We start from the raw sequence: 24,192 nt of genomic DNA on the forward strand, positions 1-24,192 counted from the left end.
GTAATGCCATTACAGACTCCACAGGCCGAGATGCACGTGACCCCATTCTTCTTGCAGCTGCATCGCCGGTTGCTGCAATCTCCATGACAATTACAGCTCGTGAACTGCAATAGCTCCTCAGGAGCCGTGGGGTCCAGTGTTGGAACTGGCTCATACCCATGCACACCTATTGTCCATCCATAGTCACTGGGGTTCAGAGACATGCTCTGTAGAAGGATCCAGTCCCGGGTCTGCAGGTAGGCACGGAGTGAATGTTGTGCAGCTGCACCCTCTGTTGGAGGTAGAGTCTCTGGTTTGATCACTCCTGCCGCTGCCTTCCTTGAGAACATGTTGTACCGAATTTCACCCAATGTAGTATCTCGTCCATGGTAAATGTACTTGAAAATCGCAGTACCAGCCTGAATCACTGTTTCCTTGGTGGCTTCTGTGTCAAGGAAGATGTCCTCCATCCGCCGGTTGACATCAGACAGGTGACTGAGGGTGAGCACCCAGCATTTGTGGCCAGAAAAACTGTTTCTCATTCTTCCTCTGCTCAGTCCACCTTGTGACTTGGCTGCCTTCATTAATGTCTGCTCAATGCAAATGTCACACCATGTGCCGGACCACTCATGACTTGAGTAACGGACAACCTGGTTCCCGTGGGCAGTGAGACGTTCTAAGGTGTCTTTGTAAGCAGGCAAAGTTTCTAGTTCCTTCATGAGTTGACAGTACAGCCGTGCGCCCTTGGCATACTGATGATGGCCTGCAGCGGCAAAGATGTGAAGCATCTTGGTAACAATGCAGGACAGATGCCCATTGTGGTCTGCAAGTTGCTCGGTTCTGATAAAGACCTTGATCACATCTACCATGTGGTGGTACTCCACCCAGAGTGCAGGTGTTCTTCCTCCTTTTGCGAGTCGTTTGAAGGTTTCTTCAAACCTTTGCTCAAACACTGGCACTACTGGGTCTGAGTGTCTGGCTCCCATCTTCCCATCAGCCACCTTCTCCATGAAGGTCTTCATGTCACCACGCTCCTCCTCAGTGAAGGCAAGTTTCATGATGTGTTGATAGATGGCTGCATCGATGAGGAGGTGAACACGGATTGCCTTGTCAAAACATCCTCCATCCATGATGTGGTTGGCTGTCGTACTTCCAGGATAGATCAACTGGATCACATCTAGTAGTCCAGAATCTTCCATGATGTTACCCATTGATCCAAGATAAGACTTCAGCAGGTGAAAACCACCCAACCTTGGAATGACGGGTAGATTTGCCTGCTTTATTATATTCACAGCCTTCAGCCAAATCGGAAGATCAAAGGTCACTATAGCGACCCCAGTGTGCCGTATGCACTCTTTCAGAGTGGTGAAGATGGTGTTGAGGTCATTAGGGTCTCCTTCAATAACTGGGAGGAACTCGATCTGTGTGCTCTGCTTTGCATCATTAGCATGGATTCTCTTCATCCAGCCATTCCAGTTGGAGTGTGGGAACTCAGGATCGTTGGCTTTGATCACCCACCCCGCTGCCCAGAGTGTGTCACCTGGAGTGAGGAGTGGCTGATCATGAGCCAGGGAGGAGCAAAGCTCAGCGAGGGGGAGAAACATGATCGCGTTCGTTCCTATCTGTTTCCTGTTCGTAAATGGATCGTTCGGAATTCTCATCGTTCGGAATGGAATGTTCGTAATCTTTACTTCAGTTCCTCTCAGGATCTTAGCTTTGTTGAGTGCCTTCAACTTCACCCGGGGGAAAGCTGCTGTTGTCTGTGGATCTGGCAAAGGTGGTGCCGGAGAGGTGACTTTGATCCAACCCATTGAGTGAAAGGGAGTGTTTCCGTGAATAGAGACAATGTTTAAATCTATATTGTCTCCAACAAACTGAGTGACTGCATTGTTTGTTTCCCCAACCTCCATAAAGACCACCTGATCATTACTTGACAATTCACTTTCACTGGCTGGCACTTTGGCTGTCATCACTGATTGATCCTCAAGCGCAGCATCAACCGCAACCTCATCATTGATCTGTTCATCGGTTTCCTCCACAATGGTGTCAAGAGTGCCAGAAGTATCTGGAACATCATCTCCACTCCTACTATTAAGGAAGCAGTATTTGTAGTTTTGTGTCTCCGTGTAAGACTCAGTGTATCCCAGCCGGTGGAACTTGTTGAGCATCCATTTTGACCCAAATCTATGATCAAGTTGTATGGCAAGCCCCATTTGGTGTGGCAATACTCCAGACCGAGGTCGACAGGCCTTAATAAAATTCTGCCCCCAAACGGCAACTCTTTCGTCTGTCTTGACAATCGGTCTCAAGAACATCTGAAGGCTTGCAGGAACAAGTGTCAGCTGACTATCGATGTCAGTCATACTGTGTGTGGTGGGGTATGACTTTGGACCTAAATCAATCAAGGCAATATCATTGGATATGAACTTGAGTGCCGTCTTTATGATCTGAGTCTTCTCATCTCCATGGTCAAGATTAGCATGATGCCCTCGCAGAATATTGTCGGTGCCATCTTTGAGACAGAGTACATCTGCCCTTCTTTCCTGTGTTGTGAAATGCAAGGTGTCTTCATATTTCTCTAGAAGTTTTATCTTTAGTCAATGCTTTGAATAAGAAAGGCTCTTCTCTGGTGACTGATCAAACTCCTGCAGCTTTTCATGGACTTGGTCCATGTTCATTACCCCATGCTCTAATTCTGAGTCTAACCATTCGCAGAATTCAATAAAAACTGCCTCTCGCTCCTCATCAATACTCCTCTGTCCTCTCTTCCTTTTTCCTTCCTCATCAGTCTTGGACAAACTGTCACCTCTCGCAAACATAAGTTTGCATCGCAAATGGTACAGCGTTTCTTCTGCTACCAAGTCGTTGATCCCTTCCAGGCGTCCAGTGACTTCAGTGCCCCAGTCATCCCCGCGACTCCGTGCTGTCTTCAGTAAGCTTGCCTTCAGTGTATCTGCAGTCAAATTATCTGGCACTCTGTATTTCTTTCTAGCTTGTGCTGGATTATTTTTGTAGAGCTGGGCTGGTTGGTTGCAAAGAATGCATACATCCTTATACAGGAGGTCAACTGACTGTGATCTTCTAGAACTGCAGCCAGTTGATGAACTGAACTCACAAGTAGTGCGTCTTCTCTTCAACTTTGATGACTCTTTCTCTGCCTTTGATGCTTGAGCTGACTTCTTGGTGGTTGCAACAAAGTTGTTGTACAGATCATTTTTACACTTCTGGTGGTACCTCAGTTTTCCTTCCTTTTGAGCCTCCTTCATACATTCCACAACAGTAACATTTTCGACAGTTTCTGCTTGTTTCAATAAAGTTGAGTATCCCTTTGGAGTTGCCTATATGAGCCTTTCAGCTGGTGTATCCGAGCGTGCACAGATGAAGCAATTGAGCACAGGTGGAGTAACGTCTTCATCCATATTGCTAGACTCCATGTCCTGCAAAGTAGAAAATGAGATATATTTAGAAATTATTTTTCCACAAAGGAGTGTCTGTGGTGAAATATAAATGTTAACAATCAACTCAGAATCATGAAAAACCCTTATTTGACCCCTCATAAGTTACTTAAGGGCCGATTTAAAAAAATAAAAATTCTCGAAAATAATTTTTCGGTACCCGAATTCAACAGCTTTTTTTCTGGGTTTCCCACGGGAGTTGACCTTCAACATTTTAACACATGTTATTACACACCTTTACAAACATATTGGTGAAGAAATTTTTTGGTAACAATTTAGTTAACAGATTTTCATATGTTTCCCTTACTATTAATTCCATCTGGGTCAACAACGATTTGTCCCACTTCATCCTTCAAGCAACTCACCCCCATCACATCACACCTCTCTTTCGCTATGTGCTTTGCAATCCTGAATACTGCTTTCTGACCCTCTTCCGAATCCAAGCGTTCTCCGAACATTTTCCTACATGCCTCCTGCGCCTTTGCTACCTCTTTCTTTGCAGCCTTCCTGGCTGCCTTATAACTTTCATGCTCTGCCGTTTCTGCTCCCGTACCCTTCGCCTTCTGCCACTCCTTGAACTTCTTCCTCTTCTCGTCAATCCTCTTTCCAACTTCAATATCCCACCACCATGTTTCCGAGTGCCTCGGTGGTCCTTTTGTCCATCCACATACCTCACCAACGGCTCCCAACAGACTAGCTTTCATTGACATCCAACCACTTTCAAGCTCAACCACATCATCCTCTACCCTACTCAGCCTCTCTTTTAATGCCTCCCTTACTGTCACCTCTTTCAACCTCCACACCTTCATTCTCGGTTGGTACTTCACCCGCCGAGCTCTCCTCGCCCCTTTCACCCTTATGTCGCAGACAACCAAGTGGTGCTGTGAAACAGCCTCCTCCCCCGGGATCACCTTTGTGTCCCGGAGGTGCCCCCTATCTCGCCTACGCACCATCAGGTAGTCAACGGTTGTCGTCGACCCACCTGTCGTGTATGTAACAAGCTTATTATCCTCTTTCTGGAACTGAGTGTTACAAATCAACAAATCAGCTCCATCAGCAAACTCCAAAATCCTTTCACCTTCTCCATTTCTCACACCATATCCGTAACCCCCATGAACTCCCTCAAAACCATCCATACTCCTTCCCACATGTCCATTCAGGTCTCCTCCCACCACAACAACTTCCTCATCTTTCACGTTTTCCATCAGCTTCTCTATCGCACACCAGAACTTGTCCTTCTCTTCATCGCTCCGACCAACCTGCGGAGCATATCCCGAGATGACGTTCACCAAGAGCTTTCCAATCATCATTTTCACCATCATCAACCTATCACTCACTCTAGTCACACTCACCACACTGTCTACAAACTCCTCAGAAAACAGGACACCAACACCATTCACGCCATCCGGGCACCCTTGCCACACAAACTTGTATTTCTGTCCCTGCCTACCCTTCACCATTCTCACACCACTTCCCTTCCATCTCGTCTCTTGCACACAACATATGTCCACTCTTCTTCTGACCAATACTTCCACCACTTCTCCTGATCTCCCTGTCATTGTCCCTACATTCCATGTCCCAAACCTCAGAAACCGATCTCCACTTCGGGCTGCACCCTGCCCATATGTACTTGTAATTGTCATGGTTCTCTTTTTGAGGCAATGTTTTTATGGCCGATGCCCTTCCTGACGCCAGGGTTTACATTGGGTCACTGAAGCCTATTGTTTTTGAGGTCAAAAGGTCCAGGCCTCCTAAAATCAACTTTTTTTTTTAAAACCTTTTTCGTCATGTCTATCATACGGAAGAAGTCTGAATACAAAGAGGATGCGGACGGGCTTTTCATTTTCAGATGCTTTCTAATTACCCTCGCCTGAGGAGATGGTATTGCATTTGAGTCCGTTTGGCTGTTTGTTTGTCTGTCTGTCTGTTTGTTTATCCGCACAGAATAAATGATTTTCTCTGCAACCGTTGGTCCGATTGACAGGAAATTTTCACCATAGGTGCAACTCCACCTGTAGAATTTTTAATGATAATTATGACGTCATAGGTCACGTGGTTTGTCCGCCATCTTGGAAAAACCGAAAAACTTTGCACCTCTTTCTCCTAAAGCACTGAACAGAAAAAATTGAGACATGGCTCATTGTAAAGAACTCTCCATGGGGAATAAAAGATGTTAATGATGATGTCATAGGTGCCTCCATTATGACGTCATAATTCGACATGTACAGAACTTCATCCGATTAAGATGAAATTTCTTGAGCATAATCTAGGGATAAATTGGTGGAAAGGAAAAAAAATAATGACGTCATCGGTCACGTGGTTCGGCCGCCATATTTGTTTTAACACAAAAGCCTTAAAAACCACTGAAAACATATCCTGGCGAGGGTCTGCAATCTCTGATTGCTCTTTCTTATTTTGTTTGGTTTTGAGTTGTGTAAATGTTTGAGTTTATGGATTCCCTTGTTTTTGTTTTTCAGGACGGTTGGGTGGGAGTTCGAAGCTTGTTGTTTAAAAAGAGACTTTCTGCAGAAGATTTTTATAACGGCTATCTCCAAGTTCATTTCCAAAGAGGAGGACGTTTGCGTGCGAATGCAAGCAGTACAAAGACTTCAGAGAGACCACGTTTTGTTTCACCATCTGATGACATGATCGCACGAATGGTACGGGTCCAGGTAAAAACGAAGTATGGTATGAGTCCAGGCTGAGCTTCATGTGAGGGGCACTTGAAGTGTGGTACGAGTCCAGGCTGAGGTTCTTGTGAGGGTCGCTTGAAGCCTGGTACGAGTCCAGACTGAAGCTCACGTAAGGGACTCCTGCTCGACCTGAAGCTCTGATTATGCCATTTGCTCACTGATCTCCTTCTCGATGAACTCTCAGAAGTGATGAATTGTTCCGAAACTGTATCGGTTTGAGTATGATGTACATTTCCAAATGAAGAGCATGAGGAGAACATGGAAACCTGTGATTGTTGTTTGTAGCTCATAACAAAAACTCGTGGTCAATGGCTTCCTGTGATGATTTTGAACAAGTGTGAAAATAAAACCCAAAAGTACATTACTATACATACAAATGTGAATGAACAGTTTGATGCAGATGCAAGTTAACGTACTAATGATAGAATGATGTCACACAAAGTTTGCAGGGAATGTAGAGGCAGCTTGAAAGTGAGTTTGAAAATGAACAACAAAAGTAAGTCAGTCAAGGCAGGTTCTCCCCCCTCCCTCCTCTCCAGTTCTCCTCTTCTCCAGAAGAAGGCTGACAGGCCATGCCCCGAGGGACTCCATTGGTTCTGGCTGAGAGGAAGAGGAGTGTGCTTGGTCTGCTCGAGATCAGACAAGAAGGCTTGGCCATTTTTGGTGTGCTGGATATTTTGTGTGCACTTTGAAGGAGCGAGGAACCTTTGCTGCGTTAGCAGCAATCGAGAGAGGCGTTCTACACTTGGACTCACTAAGGAGCTGGAGGCCGCGTTGTGCTCGCCCAGGCAGTGGAACCTGAAATAAGGCCGCCTTCACTACTCGCCCCACGGCTCTGGGCGTCTTCGACGCGTCGGCTTTTTGTCGGCGGTCGCCATCTTGTGCGCTCAAGCACGGGAGGCCCTGAACTTCACCATTGCCACCACTTTCTAAAAAGGACCCAGTTTGGGCTAAGGGGAAGTGCTGGCTAAAGGGATTTCATTTTTACTTTGTCTTCCCGTGTGTGTGTGTGTGTGTGTGTGTGTGTGTACGTGTGTGTGTACGTACCTCAAAATATAATTTAGGTTCACCTCTGTCTTTATTTTGATATTTTTGTCCATGCTTTATTTTGTTATTAAATCTTTTGTGTTGTATTTTATTTGTCGAGTATTATTTGTTTGTGGTTTCGGAATAAACCCTTGTGTTCATTTACTTAAACGCCTTGCATCTTTTCCATCCTGCGCGCGCAAAAATAACCATCATCGGGAGGTCGCCTCGGGAGTTAAAGCTGATTCGGCTATCCGTCCCCGGGGGATCTTAATCGCCAGGGACGTGACAATATTTTGGGTTGTTGGGGTTTTATGGGTCCCCAGCGACTTTTGGGTCTTCGGGGACTTTTGGATCATCTGAGTTTTAGATCCTTAGGGACTTTTGGATCATCTGGGTCGAAGAGGTCAAAGATACATTTCAATAGTCCGTCATTAATTAATAGAGTACGTAATTAATAGACAAAAAGTATACTTCATACGACACGCGCGCACACAGTGTGCTTGAGTGTTAAACTCGCCATTGTACGGAACAGATCCTGAAATGACTAACAAGAACGATGCTTCTTGAGAGAGAATCCTAGGCAGTGAATGGTAGTTATGTGCGCTGGTTGGGTGGTTCCCTGTTCTCCTTCTTTCTTTCTTTTTTTTTTTTAATTATGCAATCTGATCCATGGGTGTCCCGGCTCCAAAATCCCAAATGATAAAATAAAAAACGAGTGGAATTGTTTTTAAAACAAGTCAACGGCGGAGACGTTCTATTTGTCGCATTGAACACGCAATGCTATCTTTGCGGGGTCTTTTTGGGGGTCTCGCGCTGCTCGTCTCGGGACGTTGCAACGCCGTTTCCGTACATGGTCGCAGGTGAGCGGCGGGCACCTCAACCCAAACACTACGAAGGCTTTCCAGAAACGCACTGAAGGTTAACTCCGTGCTCGGTACGTTTGAATGTCGTGCTGTTGGATTAGTGCTACTTTTGTGGGACGAACGAATTAAAAATAAAATGACGCCACAGATCACGAACATTGAAAGATTCGCAGGTGTGCGTAAGGGGTAATTTGTGCACTATGTTCCTCCCCCTACCACCCAGGCACCCACGCTCCCCCTTACCACCCACGCTCCCCCCTCCCCTACCACCCAGCACCCACGCTCCCCCCTCCCCTACCACCCACGCTCCCCCCTCCCCTACCACCCACTCTCCCCCCTACCACCCACGCTTTATACCGTGAACCCACACCCCTCCCATGTGGGAGGGGCGGGGGTACACGGTGTAAAGCAAATTAACACGACGAGGAATTTCAGGAAAGTTGGAAATTGAAAGAGGTGGATTTGGGTGTATTAACGGGGGTAGAAAAGATCAAGGTTTTGGATGGGGGAAGATAAGAGATGGTGGTGAACAGCTGTTTTAAAGACCTGGAGGGAGGAGAGGGATTGAAGAGAGTGAGGGAGTTTGTTCCAGAGGCGGGAGAAAAGAGGAATGAAGGAGTGAAGGTGAGCAGAGAGCCTAGATTTTGGCAGTTTAACCATAAGAAGGTTGCAGGCAGATCTTGTGCGACCTCTAGGCTCTAGGAATATTTGGGGGACAGAGCACGGAGGGAGCTAGGCCGGAGAGGAGTCAGTAGTAGACAGAAAGACCACCAACCTGCCTGCAGTGAGTGAGTGAAAGGCCCTTGGAGTTAGCTTCATTGCAGGAGATTCCAATGATTCTGAAAGTTTTGGTTTCAACGGCGTGAAGACGAGCTAGGTGTGAGGCACGAGCCCCAGCCCAGAGGGGAGAGCAGTATTCCATTGAGCTGCGGATGAAAGCCTTGTATGTGGTGAGGAGCTCAGAAGTGCCCAGAAAGGACTTGGCATGATAGAGGACGCCCAGTCGGCGACTCGCTTTGGAGGCCAGCTTGGAAATGTGGTTTTCCCAGGAAAGATCATGGCAGATAGTGAGACGCAAAGGCTTGAGTGACAGAACTTCAAGAGGATTGTTCAGAAAGTAGATGGGAGGGTTGTCCAGACAGTCTTTTTGGAGAGACAAAGTGAGAGCGTGAGATTTGTCAGGATTGAAAGACATGTTCCACTTGTTTGACAAGTTTGTGATTTTGTCCAGGTCTGCAGAGAGTGAGGAGGCTGCAGACTGGCGATCTGAGGGTTGGGATACAGAGCGGCAGAGAGTGGAGTCATCAGCAAAGAGATAGAGAGGATTTTCCAGAGAGTCGGAGAGATCATTGATGAAGTGACCTGGTCTGAATCCAAATTGATGATCCGAGATCAAGCCATTGGAGAAGAGGAAGGATTTGATGTCAGAAGCGATGATGGATTCCTTGACCTTGCTGATTATTGGGAGCAGGCTGATTGGTCTGTCGTTGCAAGGATCTGTTTTAGCATCTTTCTTGTGTGAAGATGACCTTTGACCTCAAAATCAATAGGCTTCTTCCTTATGGCCAACTCTATAATCTGGTGAAGTTTCGTGAAGATCGGTTTGAAATTGTGATGTGTCGGCGATTGACACACAGACAGAATAATGCACAAGACCAACTAATATACTTGGAAAAATCTTCGATTTTGCAAGTAATGAGTGGATCCTGGATTTATGGAGCTTCACCAGAATGGTATTGAATGTCGACCATGTTGTGAGCCCTGCGAGTTAACGACGAAATATTACTTCACAATCTCGTGAGATGACAGAATCTCACGATACGTGATGGCCACACAAACATAGATTACATTCTGAGTTAATTAGGTAATGATTTTACCAACTGGATGGAAATTTTAAAAAGGGCTCCATTCGTTTTTCTTTTGCAATGACGTCATGAATGAATCGTCAAGCCCAGTTTTAGAACTATCTATTGAGTCACCTTGGAGGAGTAGGGTAAAAAGGGAAAGAAAATGGACCCATTGAGTACCTGACTGACTGAGGACATCGTTATGGCTTTTCTCGACTCCATCTTAGACGAGCTAAAAGTCAAGACCAGTGGAGGAAACAGCAATCTCTAACTAGATATCTGTGATCACAAAGCGATCGCCAAGGGTAAGCTTCCCCTGCCACCCGCGATCCCATGATGACCACCATATGATCTTGACCTTCAACGTTTAGGGATCGAGTGTAAATTAATAAAATGTGTCCCATCTACAATCTATCCAGAAAACGCAACATCGTGAACGTAGGAGAAAAATTATTTAAGTTTTGAATAGTTGTGATCAAAAAGGTGTTTTTTTTGTCAATTGGGTCACAATCCGAAAAAAGTGGATCAAGGACATTAATCAAATATGAGGTGCACTATATAAATGATGCAAGAACATGTTGGAAGGCCAAGTGGTCTTTGAGATTCTGCATTTGCAAAATTGAGGGATGTCAAAAAACATTTTTTTTTTTTTCAGACCTCAGAGGGTATGATGTAAATATAGCAGTAAATAAAGCGTATCGGCAACTTGCTCTCAGCTATCGCGAGGGAAATTATGTTCTCATCGGATAAACCATTGTCAAATTTTGGTGGAAATTTTTAACATGTCTAATTGGGTCATGATATAATTGTCTAATAATTGTGGTTTAGTACTCTAAGGGGTCTAATAAATTATTGGGTACATACCATTACAATTTGGGGCACTAATTGCAGAAACCAACCCTACAACATGTTCCCCTATCCTATTGTCATGTGACTACCCTTGGTGAACACCTTATGGTAGCACGGATGACCAAACGAGCTGTTACTCCGAGGTGTTCAGTTCAAAAAAAATATAGCGGAGTTAATACGTGTGGGGGAGCAAGAGGGAGGGGAAACCGGAGCCTTACCTTCCTGGATCCCAACTGCAGTCTTCATCCTGTAATAAATAACTCAAACAAAATGGAATGAAAATGTACAAAAATAAACAGGTTTATTAAAGAAAATGCCGGTAACAGAAACACACGATAAACTAAATTCCTAACTTGAGGGACCCTCCACACCAGACCCAAACACGGACAAAAGGAAATATAATCATGTAAAAATAAAAGGTGTAATTTTATTGCACTTAGCTCAATTTGATGGGTGTGTCTCACCAGAAATCGTCAGTCGTCTCAGGCCTTTGCGGTAAAATGCGCTCGCTCTTTGGCAGGAACCGCCTGTTCGTTGGCAGGAACTGCTCGTTTGTTGGCGGGAACCCAGGCCTCGCTGTGTGTCGCACTGCAGCGAGCCAGCAGCGCTCGTCCACCCATCGCCCTTGCTTGGAAAGCCGTGGCTCTTCCTCAAGAATCACGGCGCAAGAGGGAATCGGTCAGAGCGAGGAGCCAAGGACAAAGAGAGAAAATGTCCGCTAGCACGTTATTTTATTACCCAGGCTCTGACTACACCTAGGGTGCTTCGCCAATCAGCGAGTCACTCCCTACCAGTCCTTTCCTGCTCCTATCAGCAAGTCCCATCTTACCCCGGCCTTGTGCAAATCAAAACCCTGACCAATCGCTGTCCGTTTTGGCGTGGCCCTCGACCCGCCCGTCCTGTGCACCTCACAAGTCGGGGTTGTCAGCGGTAGGGCTCGATGCATGCCTTCCGGTAGGTTTTCATTAATAGTGAGCTGTTTAATGGGCGATTTTGCTATGTGTCTGTGGTGTGGTGCCAAAAAGGGACATAGGAAATAAATTACAGAGGGAACGACGTACAGGGGATAAATTACCCATAATCCCTGAGCTAGTTAACATACCCCACTCCTCGTAATGGGGACGAAGATACACTTAATCTGAGCACAAGGTCTACGGGATCCCTACTTGTCGTACATAGAGGTGGTTCTTCTTGTTTGCGACAGTTGGAGCACACTAATCTATACAAATCTACCTGGACTAAGGTATCCCTACCCCCACAAACGTAACACTATATTCCTTCTTCACCCCTTCTTCAACACCGTCTTTCTCTTACAATGTGCGCCCCTGGTTCTTTGCTACTTTGTTTGCTGTGGTTTGTACACGATAAATTAGATTAGAGAATGGCACCAATAAATCAGCCCCTTGATTGTACCCACCTGAGCATTGGCCGTTGATTGGCATATGCTGGCAAATGGACGAGCAACTATCATTTGGCCAGATAAGTAAGGACGTCTTTCATATCAGACTTGTGCCTCACACATTATTGCCTGTAGAGTGAACAAGGATAAACCTGGTGGTGGAAAAATGTCACAAATATTCATGGCAAAGTAATAAAAAAACAAAAAAAACTTCCATTTCCGGTTCCTTTGTAAAAAAAAAAAAAAAAAAAAAACAGCTAGGTAATCGTTCTGGATTCCTCTTTGCTGCCCTCGATTGTTGTTCCTATTAAGTGCTCGTTCCTGTGTACTTTTTCTTTCTCATTCTATTTATTTCAATCCGTGTCAGGCTTGGATAGTTTTGGGCCTATCTTTTTTTTATTCAATGCTTTGTCCCCCAAATGTTTCCCATACCACAATGTCACCAATTATTTCCACCCTCATTTTAATTCCTTCCTTGTAACTTCTGTTTAAGCAAATAAAAAATAAAAAAGGACAACAAAACTTCTTCTGCTTCTTCCTCCACCCTCCCGATCAATTTAAACTATTTTAATATACGAGCAACGGTACCCGCCCTTTGGGCGGGGCTTCAATTGGGAGGCCCAAATGAAAAGGCAAATATCAGAAATTGAAGGCTTTTTTTATTTTAAACGATTTATATAAACATCCGTTAAATCATATCACACGCAATTCATCAAAATCTAAACAGTATTTGTAGAATTTCAATAAAGGCCACATCACTGTTCATATCGGTAAATATTATTCCATCGTGTTTTGAAAAACTGGAAAATTTGGAAAAACAATATAGCCTATTTTACTCCAGGGGGTCCCAGGATCACCCACCCAAAATTTCGTTGCGATTGGTTCAGCTGTTTTTGCGGTACCTGGCAACGGACGGATAGACGGACATTTGGTGAATTATAGTAAGATACTTTATGCAAGCTCGTTTTATTAAATGTTGGGTAAGCACCTCGATGCTCCTTTTGCTAAAATATGGTGAACATCTTGTGTGTTATCTATCTGACGCATTTCTACCACATTTGGTGATGGGTCCAGGGGGTCATTCAGGTCGGTGATTTCAGCACGGGTGACGTGACCTTGAATGATTTTACCTGTCCCGCGGTGGGTGTATAACTGTGATTGTGACATTGACGATGGATGCACGAGAATCCTTTCAGAGGCCGCAGGTGTCCCTGCGCATGCATGGTTTGTGCTCCACGATTGTTGCGTGCCCCTCCATTTGGAGAGTAATTGAACTTGTGCTTGCAGAGGTTTGCTCAAGTCCTGTCCAAAGGTGCATTCGTGGTGGATTGTCCCAAACTCAAGCATGGCAGATTCCACTCCTGCTGGCTCCATCAAGTACTTGAGGTATGGATGGTGTTTTTAGCTCACCTGGAACGAAGTTCAGGGGAGCTTAGCTTATGCGGTGGCGCGTCGTCAGTCCGTCAGTCCATCCGTAAACACTTGCAACTTCTCCGAAACCGCTGAGGGGATTGTGACCAAACTTGGCACAAATGATATTTGTTGTGTTGTGATTAAAGTTTGTTCACGGCATTAAAAAGATCTGGATTTAAGGGGGTCGAGCGGGGGTCAAAGTGGATCCAGGCTTGACCCCCAAAAATAGGAATTTGCTTTTTCCTCTGAAACTACAAACACTATTTCGATGAAACTTGACCACAACCTTCATCACCTGTGATGTACCGAAGATTGTTCATGGCACTAAGAAAATAAAAGGAGGAAGGAGGGTTGCCCCCAAAAATAGGTATTTTTTTCTTTGTTTGTTTAAAGTCTCATGATTATGTTAGTATGATTCTAGATGCTGCCATCTTCTAGCAAGCATTGAAATAGGTTTAAAATACCTTGAGTCAGTGCAGTATACTGTTTATTCTACCAGGTGAGCGCCAAGGGTATTGCCCCAATGTTTATATATTTATATACCAAGTCGAGGCCCATCGAAGAGCAAGAACATAAATATGTTCAGAACAACATGAGCAGTATAAAGATACGGGGAAACACCAACAGCAGGGTTGAAGGATAAATTATAGGGAGACTTGGACAAACGAGGGATGTGGGGAAGAACAAGTCCAGTGGAGAATGCAAGGGGTGGACAAAAAAACTGGAAATATGGAAGGAGGTGGGCTTGGGGGGGGGGGGAGTTTAGGGGGGGTTAATGGAGGTAGAAAATATACACAGCTGTCCTGAAGGCCTGGAAGGAACATTGACATTGAAGAGGATGTGAAAGTTGGTTCCACAGGTGGGGAGAGACAGGAACACGTGAGTAGAGGTGAGCAGTGATTCAAAGCATGGAAAGAGCAGAGCGTGCAAGACCACAAAGGAGGCGGTAGAACACAGAGAGACCACTGACCTGCCTGCGATGGCGAAGTGATAGGCCCATAGATTCAGCTTCATCGTGGGAGTTTCCAATAATCTTAAAGGTCTTGGTTTCCACTACGTCAACTGAGCAAGATGTTAGGTGGGGAGGTGGGGGACAGCCCAGATTGGGGAGCAGTCCTCCATCAAGCTGCTGATTAAGACCTTGTAGGTGGATATAGGTTCAGGTTTGCCAAGAAAGAACTTTGTACAACGTAGGATGCCCAGTCAGCGGCTGGCTTTGGAGGCCAACTTAGAACTATGCTTTGCCCAAGAAAGATCATGGGTGATCGTGAGACCCAGGAGTTGGAGTGACTGAACTTCTTGAAGAAGATTGTTAAGAAATTAGATAGGAGGGTTTGCAATATGATCCTTTCAGAGAGAGATCGTGAGAGTGTGAGATTTGTCAGGATTGAAAGACATATTCCAAATGTTTGACCATCTTGTGAGGCATGTCAGGGCAGAGGGTGGAGTCATCAGCAAATAGATAAAGAGGATTTTCCAGAGAATCAGAGAAATCATTGATGAAGATTCGGAATAGCACTGGGCCCAGAACACTGCCTTGTGAGAGATGGGAGTGGAAGGAAAGTCGCAGCCAAAGGTACTCTTGGTGGTTGCGAGGTGTAAGAGCATTACACACAATGAGCAATTGATGTAAAGTGCAATTATGATGCCAGGGTATGGTTCAGGCCTATCAAATAGGAGGAGACCATAGCCAGGGAGATGCACAAATGAGTCAGGGACATCCTGTGAGATGGATTCTGTGAAAGAGATTGTCTGGTTTATCAACAGCGGCCTGGATTGAGAGATCTGTCAGGTTGGAGCAGAAACTTCAGATGTTTGAGGTCCACACAGGGACAGGGAAGGAGCCATTTTGACAGGGTGCAGGAACATGGAAATGAGTGAGAAGAAGGAGCGGGTTGGGACGGGGAGCAAATCTGGGAGTGTGCGTTGGGGGGGAGTAGGGTGTGGGATGGGGCAGAGGCTGGGATGGTGTGGGACGTGGGGAGACTTTGGGGGTGCTTGATGGGAGGTGGGAGTGGCTGTGAGTAGGGTGGTGGAGAAGCTAGGAGGGTGTGGGATGGGGTGAGTTGATGGCAGGGTGCAGGTATGGGGAGGAGAGGCTGGCAGGGTGCGGGTATGGTGAGGAGAGGCTGGCAGGGTACGGGTATGGGCTGAGTTGCTGGCAGGGTGTGGGTAGGGGCTGAGTTGCTGGCAGGTTGCGGGTATGGGCTGAGTTGCTGGCAGGGTGTGGGTATGGGCTGAGTTCCTGGCAGGGTGCGGGTATGGGCTGAGTTGCTGGCAGGGTGCGGGTATGGGCTGAGTTGCTGGCAGGGTATGGGTATGGGCTGAGTTGCTGGCAGGGTGCGGGTATGGGCTGAGTTGCTGGCAGGGTGCGGGTATGGGCTGAGTTGCTGGCAGGGTGCGGGTATGGGCTGAGTTGCTCGCAGCGTGCGGGTATGGGCTGAGTTGCTGGCAGGGTGCGGGTATGGGCTGAGTTACTGGCAGGGTGTGGGTATGGGGAGGAGAGGCTGGCAGGGTGCGGGTGTGGGCTGAGTTGCTGGCAGGGTGTGGGTATCGGGAGGAGAGGCTGACAGGGTGCGGGTATGGGCTGAGTTTCTGGCAGGGTGCGGGTATGGGCTGAGTTTCCGGTAGGGTGTGGGTATGGGTTGAGTTTCCGGTAGGGTGTGGGTATGGGAGAGGGGCTGGCAGGGTGTGGGTATGGGGGAGGGGCTGGCAGGGTGTGGGTATGGGGAGGAGAGGCTGGCAGGGTGTGGGTATGGGGGAGGGGCTGGCAGGGTGTGGGTATGGGGGAAAGGCTGGGAGGGTGTGGGGATGTGGGGGGGGGGGGCTGGCTGGGCTGGTTTTTTTTTTTTTTTTTTGTTGTTGTATACAAGATCGAGGCTCGTGAAAGAGCTAACATTAATCACACAAAAAGACAAACCGACACACAAAACACAAAAAAAAGGGGAGCGGCAGACAAGATGGGGAGAGAGGGGGAAGGACACAAAAGAGAGGGGGAAGAGGGGGAAGGACACAGACACAACATTTGAGAGCAGGGACATCGGGAGGACTTGGGGGGAGGTGGGAGAGGATTAAAACATATGAACACTGCAAGGACTCTGGGGTGAATTACCGGGGGTAGAAAAGATCAAGGTTTTCGATGCGGGAAGATAAGAGATGGTGGTGAACAGCTGTTTTAAAGACCTGGAGGGAGGAGTGGGATTGAAGAGAGTGGGGGAGTTTGTTCCAGAGGCGGGAGAAAAGGGGAATGAAAGAGTGAAGGTGAGCAGAGAGCCTAGACTTTGGCAGTTTAACCATAAGAGGGTTGCAGGCAGATCTTGTGCGACCTGAAGGAATATTGGGGGGACAGAGCACAGAGAGAGCTGGGGGAGCAAGGCCGGAGAGGAGTCGGTAGAAGACAGAAAGACCACCAACCTGCCTGCGGTGAGTGAGTGAAAGGCCCTCGGTGTTGACTACATCGCAGGAGATTCCAATGATTCTGAAAGCTTTGGCCTCAACAGCGTGAAGCCGAGCAAGGTGTGAGGCAGGAGCACCAGCCCAGAGGGGGGAACAGTATTCCATTGAGCTGCGGATGAAAGCCTTGTATGTGGTGAGGAGCTCAGGTGTGCCAAGGAAGGACTTCGCACGACGGAGGATGCCCAGTCGGCGACTGGCTTTGGAGGCCAGCTTGGAAATGTGGTTTTCCCAAGAAAGATCATGGCAGATAGTGAGACCCAAAAGCTTGAGCGACAGAACTTCTTGGAGAGGATTGTTGAGAAAGTAGATGGGAGGGTTGTCCAGTCGGTCATTTCGGAGAGACATTGTAAGAGTGTGAGATTTGTCAGGATTGAAAGACATGTTCCACTTGTTTGACCAGTCTGTGATTTTGTCCAGGTCTGCAGAGAGTGAGGGGGCTGCAGACTGCCGATCTGAGGGATGAGGAATGGAGCGACAGAGAGTAGAGTCGTCAGCAAAGAGATAGAGAGGATTTTCAAGAGAGTCAGAGAGATCATTGATGAAGACCAGAAAAAGCACAGGGCCCAGAACACTACCTTGGGGAACTCCAGCCTGAACAGGAATGAGAAGAAGGAGCGGGTTGGGACGGGGAGCAAATCTGGGAGTGTGCGTTGGGGGGAGTAGGGTGGGCGAGGGTGTTTGGAGGCAAGGATGGTTCATATCAAGATTCTGTTTGGAGGCATGGTTGGTTTGTGTGATTATCCTGTTTGGAGGCAAGGATGGTTCATATCAAGATTCTGTTTGGAGGCATGGTTGGTTTGTGTGATTATCCTGTTTTTAGGCAAAGTTAGGTCGTATGAATATCTAGTTTAGATTGTTGGATGGTTTGTATGAAGATCTTGCTTGGAGGAAGTTTGGTTGACATCAAGATTATGTTGTATTTGCCACAGTGGTTCAAGTTTTGACCACATTTCTCCCTTCCCACCTCAACTTTCTTCCATCCCAATGCAACCTTCCATCTTCCTCATCTCACACCCCAACCTTCCTCCCCCTCCAGTTGTACCCCAAACTTGTGGGAGAGCCCTAAGGGGTTCCGCACCGGGTACAAGTGGGAGAGTCATGAAGGCGTTCAGGGCATGCACAGTTCTGAGTGGCAGTACCGTCTCGTAGATTTTGGCAGGAGAGCCTTGGGGGCATCTTTGATGCATGGAGTACCTGAGGGGGTACAGACAGGATAACTCTGAAGGTGGCCACATATTTTGAGTTACAAACTCCAAACTCGGGGTACATATACAACTTTGTGTGGGAGGTAACATAGGCTATGTGACCGAGGCCTCACATGTGGGTATGGGGCCTGAGGGGGACTAGGAGCGGGGGAGGGGGGTGGAGTAAATTATCTATATGAATGTCTTCCGTGTATCGCCACCTAGTGGTGGTTCCCTTTTTTACCTGGGCAACACTAAGATTAAAGCACCCTTCACACAGGTAAATTTGTCTGCCTCCCATCCTCCTCCCCCCTCCCCATCCCCTCTACCCTGCCCCCTTCCTCCCTTGCCCCTCACCTACCTTCTGTACCTCCCCCTACCTCCCTGCCCTTCCCTCTCCCCACACCCTGCCTCCCCGGGCAACGCCGTGAACTTCAGCGAGTATAAATATACATGTGGACTTTGTTCCTGTTATTATATTATGGTTACATTAGGAATGTGATTAAGATTGTTTGGGACGACTGCCCACCTTGGTTTGGCTGCATCTGCCTGGCTCAGGTTTCTTTCCTCCACAATCCCACCTCCAGCCAAGAGGAAGCGCAATCCATAGACCAAGAGCTGTTCTCCACGGCTGGCTTTAGCGTCGATCAACTGATGGAGCTTGCAGGCCTGAGCTGTGCCACCGCCGTCGCTCGTGTAAGTCACCTTTCTGCTCGAGTCGACTACGTGTTGTTCTCCCTTCGCAGCTCTTCCCGTTCTCATAACGCATTATGCTGCCATTGCATTGCAGGCTTTCCCTTTGGACACCTGCACTGCCAAAGGCCGGGCTGTGCTGCTCGTGTGCGGACCTGGAAACAACGGTGGAGATGGTCTGGTGTGCGCGCGGCATCTCAAATTGTTTGTGGGTTTTTCACTTTTCTACACAATGGGACAGCCATCGGTGCACTACAGTCACAGCCTACTTGTGTTTGTTCTTTCTGATGGGAGTTTTGTTTTTTAAAAATTAATTAATTCGTTAATTTATTTATTTATTTATTTCCCCGCCCACTGCTAACTCCAAGTGAAACATCTGACTGTGTTTACACCTGAGGTAAACCAGTAATGTTTATCTTGAACCTGAACTGCACAAGGAATCTTCTAGACACATTCATCGATTTAGTTATTTACGAACTCGAGAATCGTGATAAGAGCACCATCTATAGAAAGATATCGACGGTGTCTGTCCTATTTTCCATCTCTTCTTTCACCAGTTTGCACATCATTGGCATAATTAGCAATGCCTTGCAATTCTGCTTCTGGCATCAAAATGTACTTACACCACCTTTTATTCCGTTCGGCCGAGTTGAATGTATACTTTTCTCAAAGCGTTCGCCATGCCGGATGAAGTCGCATTCTAGTGGGCAGTACCTAAAGCAGTAGAGGGATGCCCCACGAGGCTGCGGTGGGAGAGAATAAGTGGTGGGAGAGAATAAGTGGTGGGAGAGAATAAGTGGTGGGAGGGAATAAGTGGTGGGAGGGAATAAGTGGTGGGAGGGAATTGAGGACAATTGGGAATAAGAAAAGTGTGAGGAGAGACTCACGCAGCACAACATCCAGCCAATCAACACTTAGCCATTTGGGGTTTGGCTTTCTTGGTGACGTTCCGCAGCCACTTTCATCACAGCACTTGCTGTTGAGAGACTCCAAACTCCCTGCACGTGACAATATATACAGGAATGTGAAAAGTCTGCATTCATGTGGGATGTACATTTTGGGTGGGTCGAGGAGGATGAGACTTTCAAAAAAGGAATGATTAACCTTTTTCACATTTCCAGAACCAGATGTCGCTGTGGTAACGCAACCTAACACTCAGGGCGTGCGTGCGTGCGTGCGCGTGTGTGTGTGTTCTTGAGTGCATTCGTTAATTCTGGCAATAGTAAATTAAATGAGTCTTTGCAGTGACATTTGAGCAGTTGTCTTAAATTACTTATTTAATAAAAAAAACAAATTGAATTTGTATCAATTTCAACAAAACGAAATTTTCCACCATTTAAGAAATTTGCACTTTTTGATTATTTTGGTAATCCTGCTCTTTGTGAATTCAACTCGATTTGTGTTTTCATTTTTAACTGAACCTACGCACCCTGTATCACCTTGTGGTCATATCCTTGGCATCACCAGATGGGACCTGGACCTGCCTTGGGGCAGATGATCAATGATGAGTTTAAGTTAACAAATTGAAAGCGTTCACTTGGTAATCACAGACCTGCATAACTCAATGAAACGCTTCCCAATTTGTGTATCCTTCTCATCCCTAGGGTTATGAACCGACTGTTTTTTACCCCAAGAGACCCAACAAGGCCTTGTTCCAGGGACTTGTGACACAGTGCCACACCATGGAGATCTCTTTCCTTGATGCTCTCCCACAGGTGCGTGCGTGTTGACCCATGCACTCACTCTTTTTTTTTTTTGTATACTGAATCGATGCTCGTGAAAGACCTAACATTTATTTCACAAACAAATCAAACAGACAAACAAAATATATAAAAGGAGGGAGCGGTAGACAAGATGGGGAGAGAAGGGGAAGCACACAAACACAACATTTGAGAGCAGGGACATCGGGAGATGTGTGGGAGGGAGAGGGCTTGGGGGGAGGCGGCGTGGGAGAAGTATAAACACAGGGACACCAAGGACTTCCAAGACAGAAGTTGATATTTCAAAAAGGTGGATTTGGGGTGAAATTAGCGGGGGTAGAAAAGATCAAGGTTTTGGATGGGGGAAGATAAGAGATGGTGGGGAACAGCCGTTTTAAAGACCTGGAGGGAGGAGTGGGATTGAAGAGAGTGAGGGATTTTTTCCAGAGGCGGGAGAAAAGAGGAATGAAGGAGTGAAGGTGAGCAGAGAGTCTTGATTTTGGCAGTTTAACCATGAGAGGGTTGCAGGCAGATCTTGTGCGACCTGTAGGAATATTTGCGGGACAGAGCCCAGAGAGAGCTGGGGGGGCAAGGCCAGAGAGGAGTCGGTAGAAGACGGAAAGATCACCAACCTGCATGCGGTGAGTGAAAGGCCCTCGGAGGTAGCGCCATCGCGGGAGATTCCAATGATTCTGAAAGCTTTGGTTTCAACAGCGTGAAGCCGAGCTAGGTGTGAGGCAGGAGCACCGGCCCATAGGGGAGAACAGTATTCCATTGAGCTGCGGATGAAAGCCTTGTATGTGGTGAGGAGCTCAGGTGTGCCAAGGAAGGACTTCGCACGACGGAGGATGCCCAGTCGGCGACTGGCTTTGGAGGCCAGCTTGGAAATGTGGTTTTCCTAGGAAAAATGTTAATGTTAGTAACACTAATGTTACTCGCATTTACCTTGCTATGTGTGCTTGGAATAAGTATGAAATGTTCTTCAGTGTTCAGCATCATTTGCTGCCTTGGACCTCCAAGGTCTGTAGTGATCATTTATTAGCGTGCAGCGTGAGAGGGCAGGTTTTGTAATCACTTCCTGTTTCTTTACCATTTGGGATTTTGTCCTGAAATTTTCAACAAACCCTTTTTATGAGAATATGGAGAACACTAATTAATATATTGTACTTCTTCTTTTTTTCTTTTTTTTATACCTTCGCCGACCAAGTCGCCGGAGGAATCATGTTTTTGGGTTGTCCATCCGTCCGTCCGTGATAGATTTTCGTTACCGCGATAACTTGAGAACCGCTGAAGGGATCAAAGTCAAATTAGGTGCAGGTATGTACAATGAGGTAAATATGAACCGATTCGATTTTGGCATCACAAGGTCAAAGGTCAGAGGTCATGTAAGGTGAAAGTCCTGTACCCACGATAACCTGTGAACCGGTGATGGGATTTTCACCAAAGTTGGTACAAGTATGTATTATGATGCAAAGATGAACTGATTTGATTTTGCGGTCAAAGGTCAGAGGTCATGTCAGGTAAACATGTGATACTTGAGAACAGCTGAATGGATTTAAATCAAATTTGGTACAAGTATGTATAATGATATAATAATGTGAGCAGAGGGATATCGATCGACGTTGTGACGTCAAAGCATGCCGTTCTAGTTTCGCTGGTGTTTGTCAAGTTTAGTTTGAGTACAAAGACGACACGGACAAAGTTTGCATTTTCAGTTGCTTTCTCGGTTAGTCTTTAGAACTCTCAGGCTCTTTGCAGCGATTACTCACAAGATTTGAAATTTCTGATTCGAACAAGTTTGGTTTCCATTAATTTAGTGCCCCCAACCTCCTCTCTTCATGGAAACCAAAACCAACTGAACTCAACTACCATTACAAACTCGGCTAGCTCCTATATTTCCTTGGAAGTTTGTTCAACGCGATCTACCTTTTATAGAACTGCTAACCCAGATGCCCGACGTAGTTTTGATTACCCTTCCAACTGATGAACGTAAACTTAACTACCTGTAGTTACGTATTACTACCATTCATCCTAAAGTATTCGTCGTCCATTTGCAATTTTTTGATCCTCCAATATCCATCCCTCTCTAGGCCGAGGCTTTAAGCAGAACGTTCTCTCTGGTGGTGGATGCCATTTTTGGCTTTGGTTTCTCAGGGGAGGTGCGAGAACCTTTCAAGACTATTCTTTCCACGCTCTGTGCTGCCACCATTCCTGTGGCGAGCATCGACGTGCCTTCAGGTAGGCACGCGCTCTCAACACTTGACTGAAGATCATTAGCTGCATCCATGTCGCCGTTTGTTTTATGAATCAGCAGGTTTAACGAGATATCTGCGATCACCAAGGGTAAACCTCCTCCGGCTTACCCCTGGCGATCACACACGATCCAAAGATGGCGTGTATTATAGGAATAGAGTGTAAATTCGTGAAATGTGCCCCCACCTACATTCTATCCCTAAAATTCAACATCATGAAACTCAGAGGAAAAGTATTCATGTTATGATCGAAAAGGTCAGAGGTCATGTGAGGTAAAAATGTGATACTTGAAACAGCTGAAGGAAGTCCAATCAAACTTGGTACATGTATAATGATGTAATAATGTGGGCGGACGGCGGAGGTATATCGGTCGACGTCGTGACGTCAGTGTTATAGTTTTTTTCAGACTGCCATTTGACCTTTAACCCTGAGGGATATAAATGAAGCATAAATGTGCCTTGCCCTAGGGCCTAGGCTATCTAGAGGGGGCAATTCTGTAAAGATCGGACAAACTTGTCAAATTTATGAAAAATGTTAAAATGTCTGTAAATTGGCTCACGACCCTAAAATTAGGTCAAGGTTAAAAAAAAAAGTCAAACCCGCGTACTTTCTATTCACATTATTGATGCAAAATTTATCTCCGAAGGTCCCAGCCGGCTCCGAGATACAGCTCAAAAATTTGGAGTGTTGGGAATGCAGGAAGGAAAAAAAAATTTGTAAATGGTGGTTTAATACTCCAAGGGATTTAATAAACTCGATGGAACCATTAAAAAAAATTGGGAGCACTAATTGTGGAAACACCCTACAACATCAATAAGCCTTCCCCTATCCTATAGGGATAAAAAGAAAACGATTGCTCAAAAATAATGATTCCACCATGTAAAATATCCCTCAGTCATCTGTGTGTGATACTCGAGATTTGTAACAAGGTGCTGGCTTTTTCTCTTCTCTGTAGGGTGGGATGTTGAGAAGGGGGGTGGTTCACATGATCTGAATCCCGACGTGCTCATTTCACTTACCGCACCCAAGCGGTGCACATGGCACTTCCGTGGCCGACTGCATTTCCTCGGAGGTCGCTTTGTACCCCCAACGCTTGCTCGAAAGTACGAGCTCCACCTGCCTTTGTTCCCTGGTACTGACTGCGTTACTCTGCTGCCATGATTCCTCATCCCAGGTCTTTTGTGAAGTTTACCCACGAAGGTTTGGGTATGACAACATCAAGTGTCGTTTCAGTGCAATGAGCAATAAAAAAATCTCTATGAAATAATCTCAATGGCTGAGAATCGAGTCCCTTTCTATATATACACAAGAGTGGTTTGAGGTTGAGGTGGACGCTTTATTGTATACCATCTAAAAACAAGTTAACTTGTCCGTCACCT

General features: G+C 46.3%; 2 protein-coding genes across 9 annotated transcripts in view; both read left to right on the plus strand.

Moving 5' to 3' along the window:
• Positions 1 to 7,318, plus strand: part of MTFMT (mitochondrial methionyl-tRNA formyltransferase) — a 60,003-nt gene extending 52,685 nt beyond the window's left edge. For 5 of the 6 annotated variants that reach the window (XM_068100349.2, XM_078772017.1, XM_068100353.2 and 2 more), the window contains one exon: positions 5,912 to 7,318. In XM_068100349.2, the coding sequence (XP_067956450.2) occupies positions 5,912 to 6,139 (228 nt within the window). In that variant the 3' untranslated portion in view covers positions 6,140 to 7,318. Of the gene's footprint in view, positions 1 to 15; positions 565 to 5,911 lie in introns of those variants that run through there. The other variant, XM_068100352.2, reaches the window with a different exon arrangement.
• A 473-nt stretch (positions 7,319 to 7,791) lies between these two features.
• On the plus strand, positions 7,792 to 24,086 carry NAXE (NAD(P)HX epimerase). Of its 3 annotated transcripts, none has more exons than XM_068100354.2 (7): positions 7,792 to 8,016; positions 13,402 to 13,500; positions 18,755 to 18,863; positions 18,958 to 19,068; positions 20,465 to 20,575; positions 22,651 to 22,798; positions 23,769 to 24,086. In XM_068100354.2, the coding sequence occupies exons 1-7, from the start codon at positions 7,934 to 7,936 to the stop codon at positions 23,972 to 23,974; spliced, it is 867 nt and encodes a 288-aa protein (XP_067956455.2). In that variant the 5' UTR covers positions 7,792 to 7,933; the 3' UTR covers positions 23,975 to 24,086. The 3 variants fall into 3 exon arrangements, with proteins under 3 accessions (XP_067956455.2, XP_067956457.1, XP_078628145.1); XM_068100356.2 differs by having other exon boundaries at positions 7,875 to 8,090; XM_078772019.1 differs by having other exon boundaries at positions 7,907 to 8,074.
• Positions 24,087 to 24,192: the final 106 nt, after the last annotated feature.

Source organism: Myxine glutinosa, chromosome 2 (genome assembly GCF_964187855.1).
Source record: "Myxine glutinosa chromosome 2, kmMyxGlut1.1, whole genome shotgun sequence".
Lineage (NCBI taxonomy): Eukaryota > Metazoa > Chordata > Myxini > Myxiniformes > Myxinidae > Myxine > Myxine glutinosa.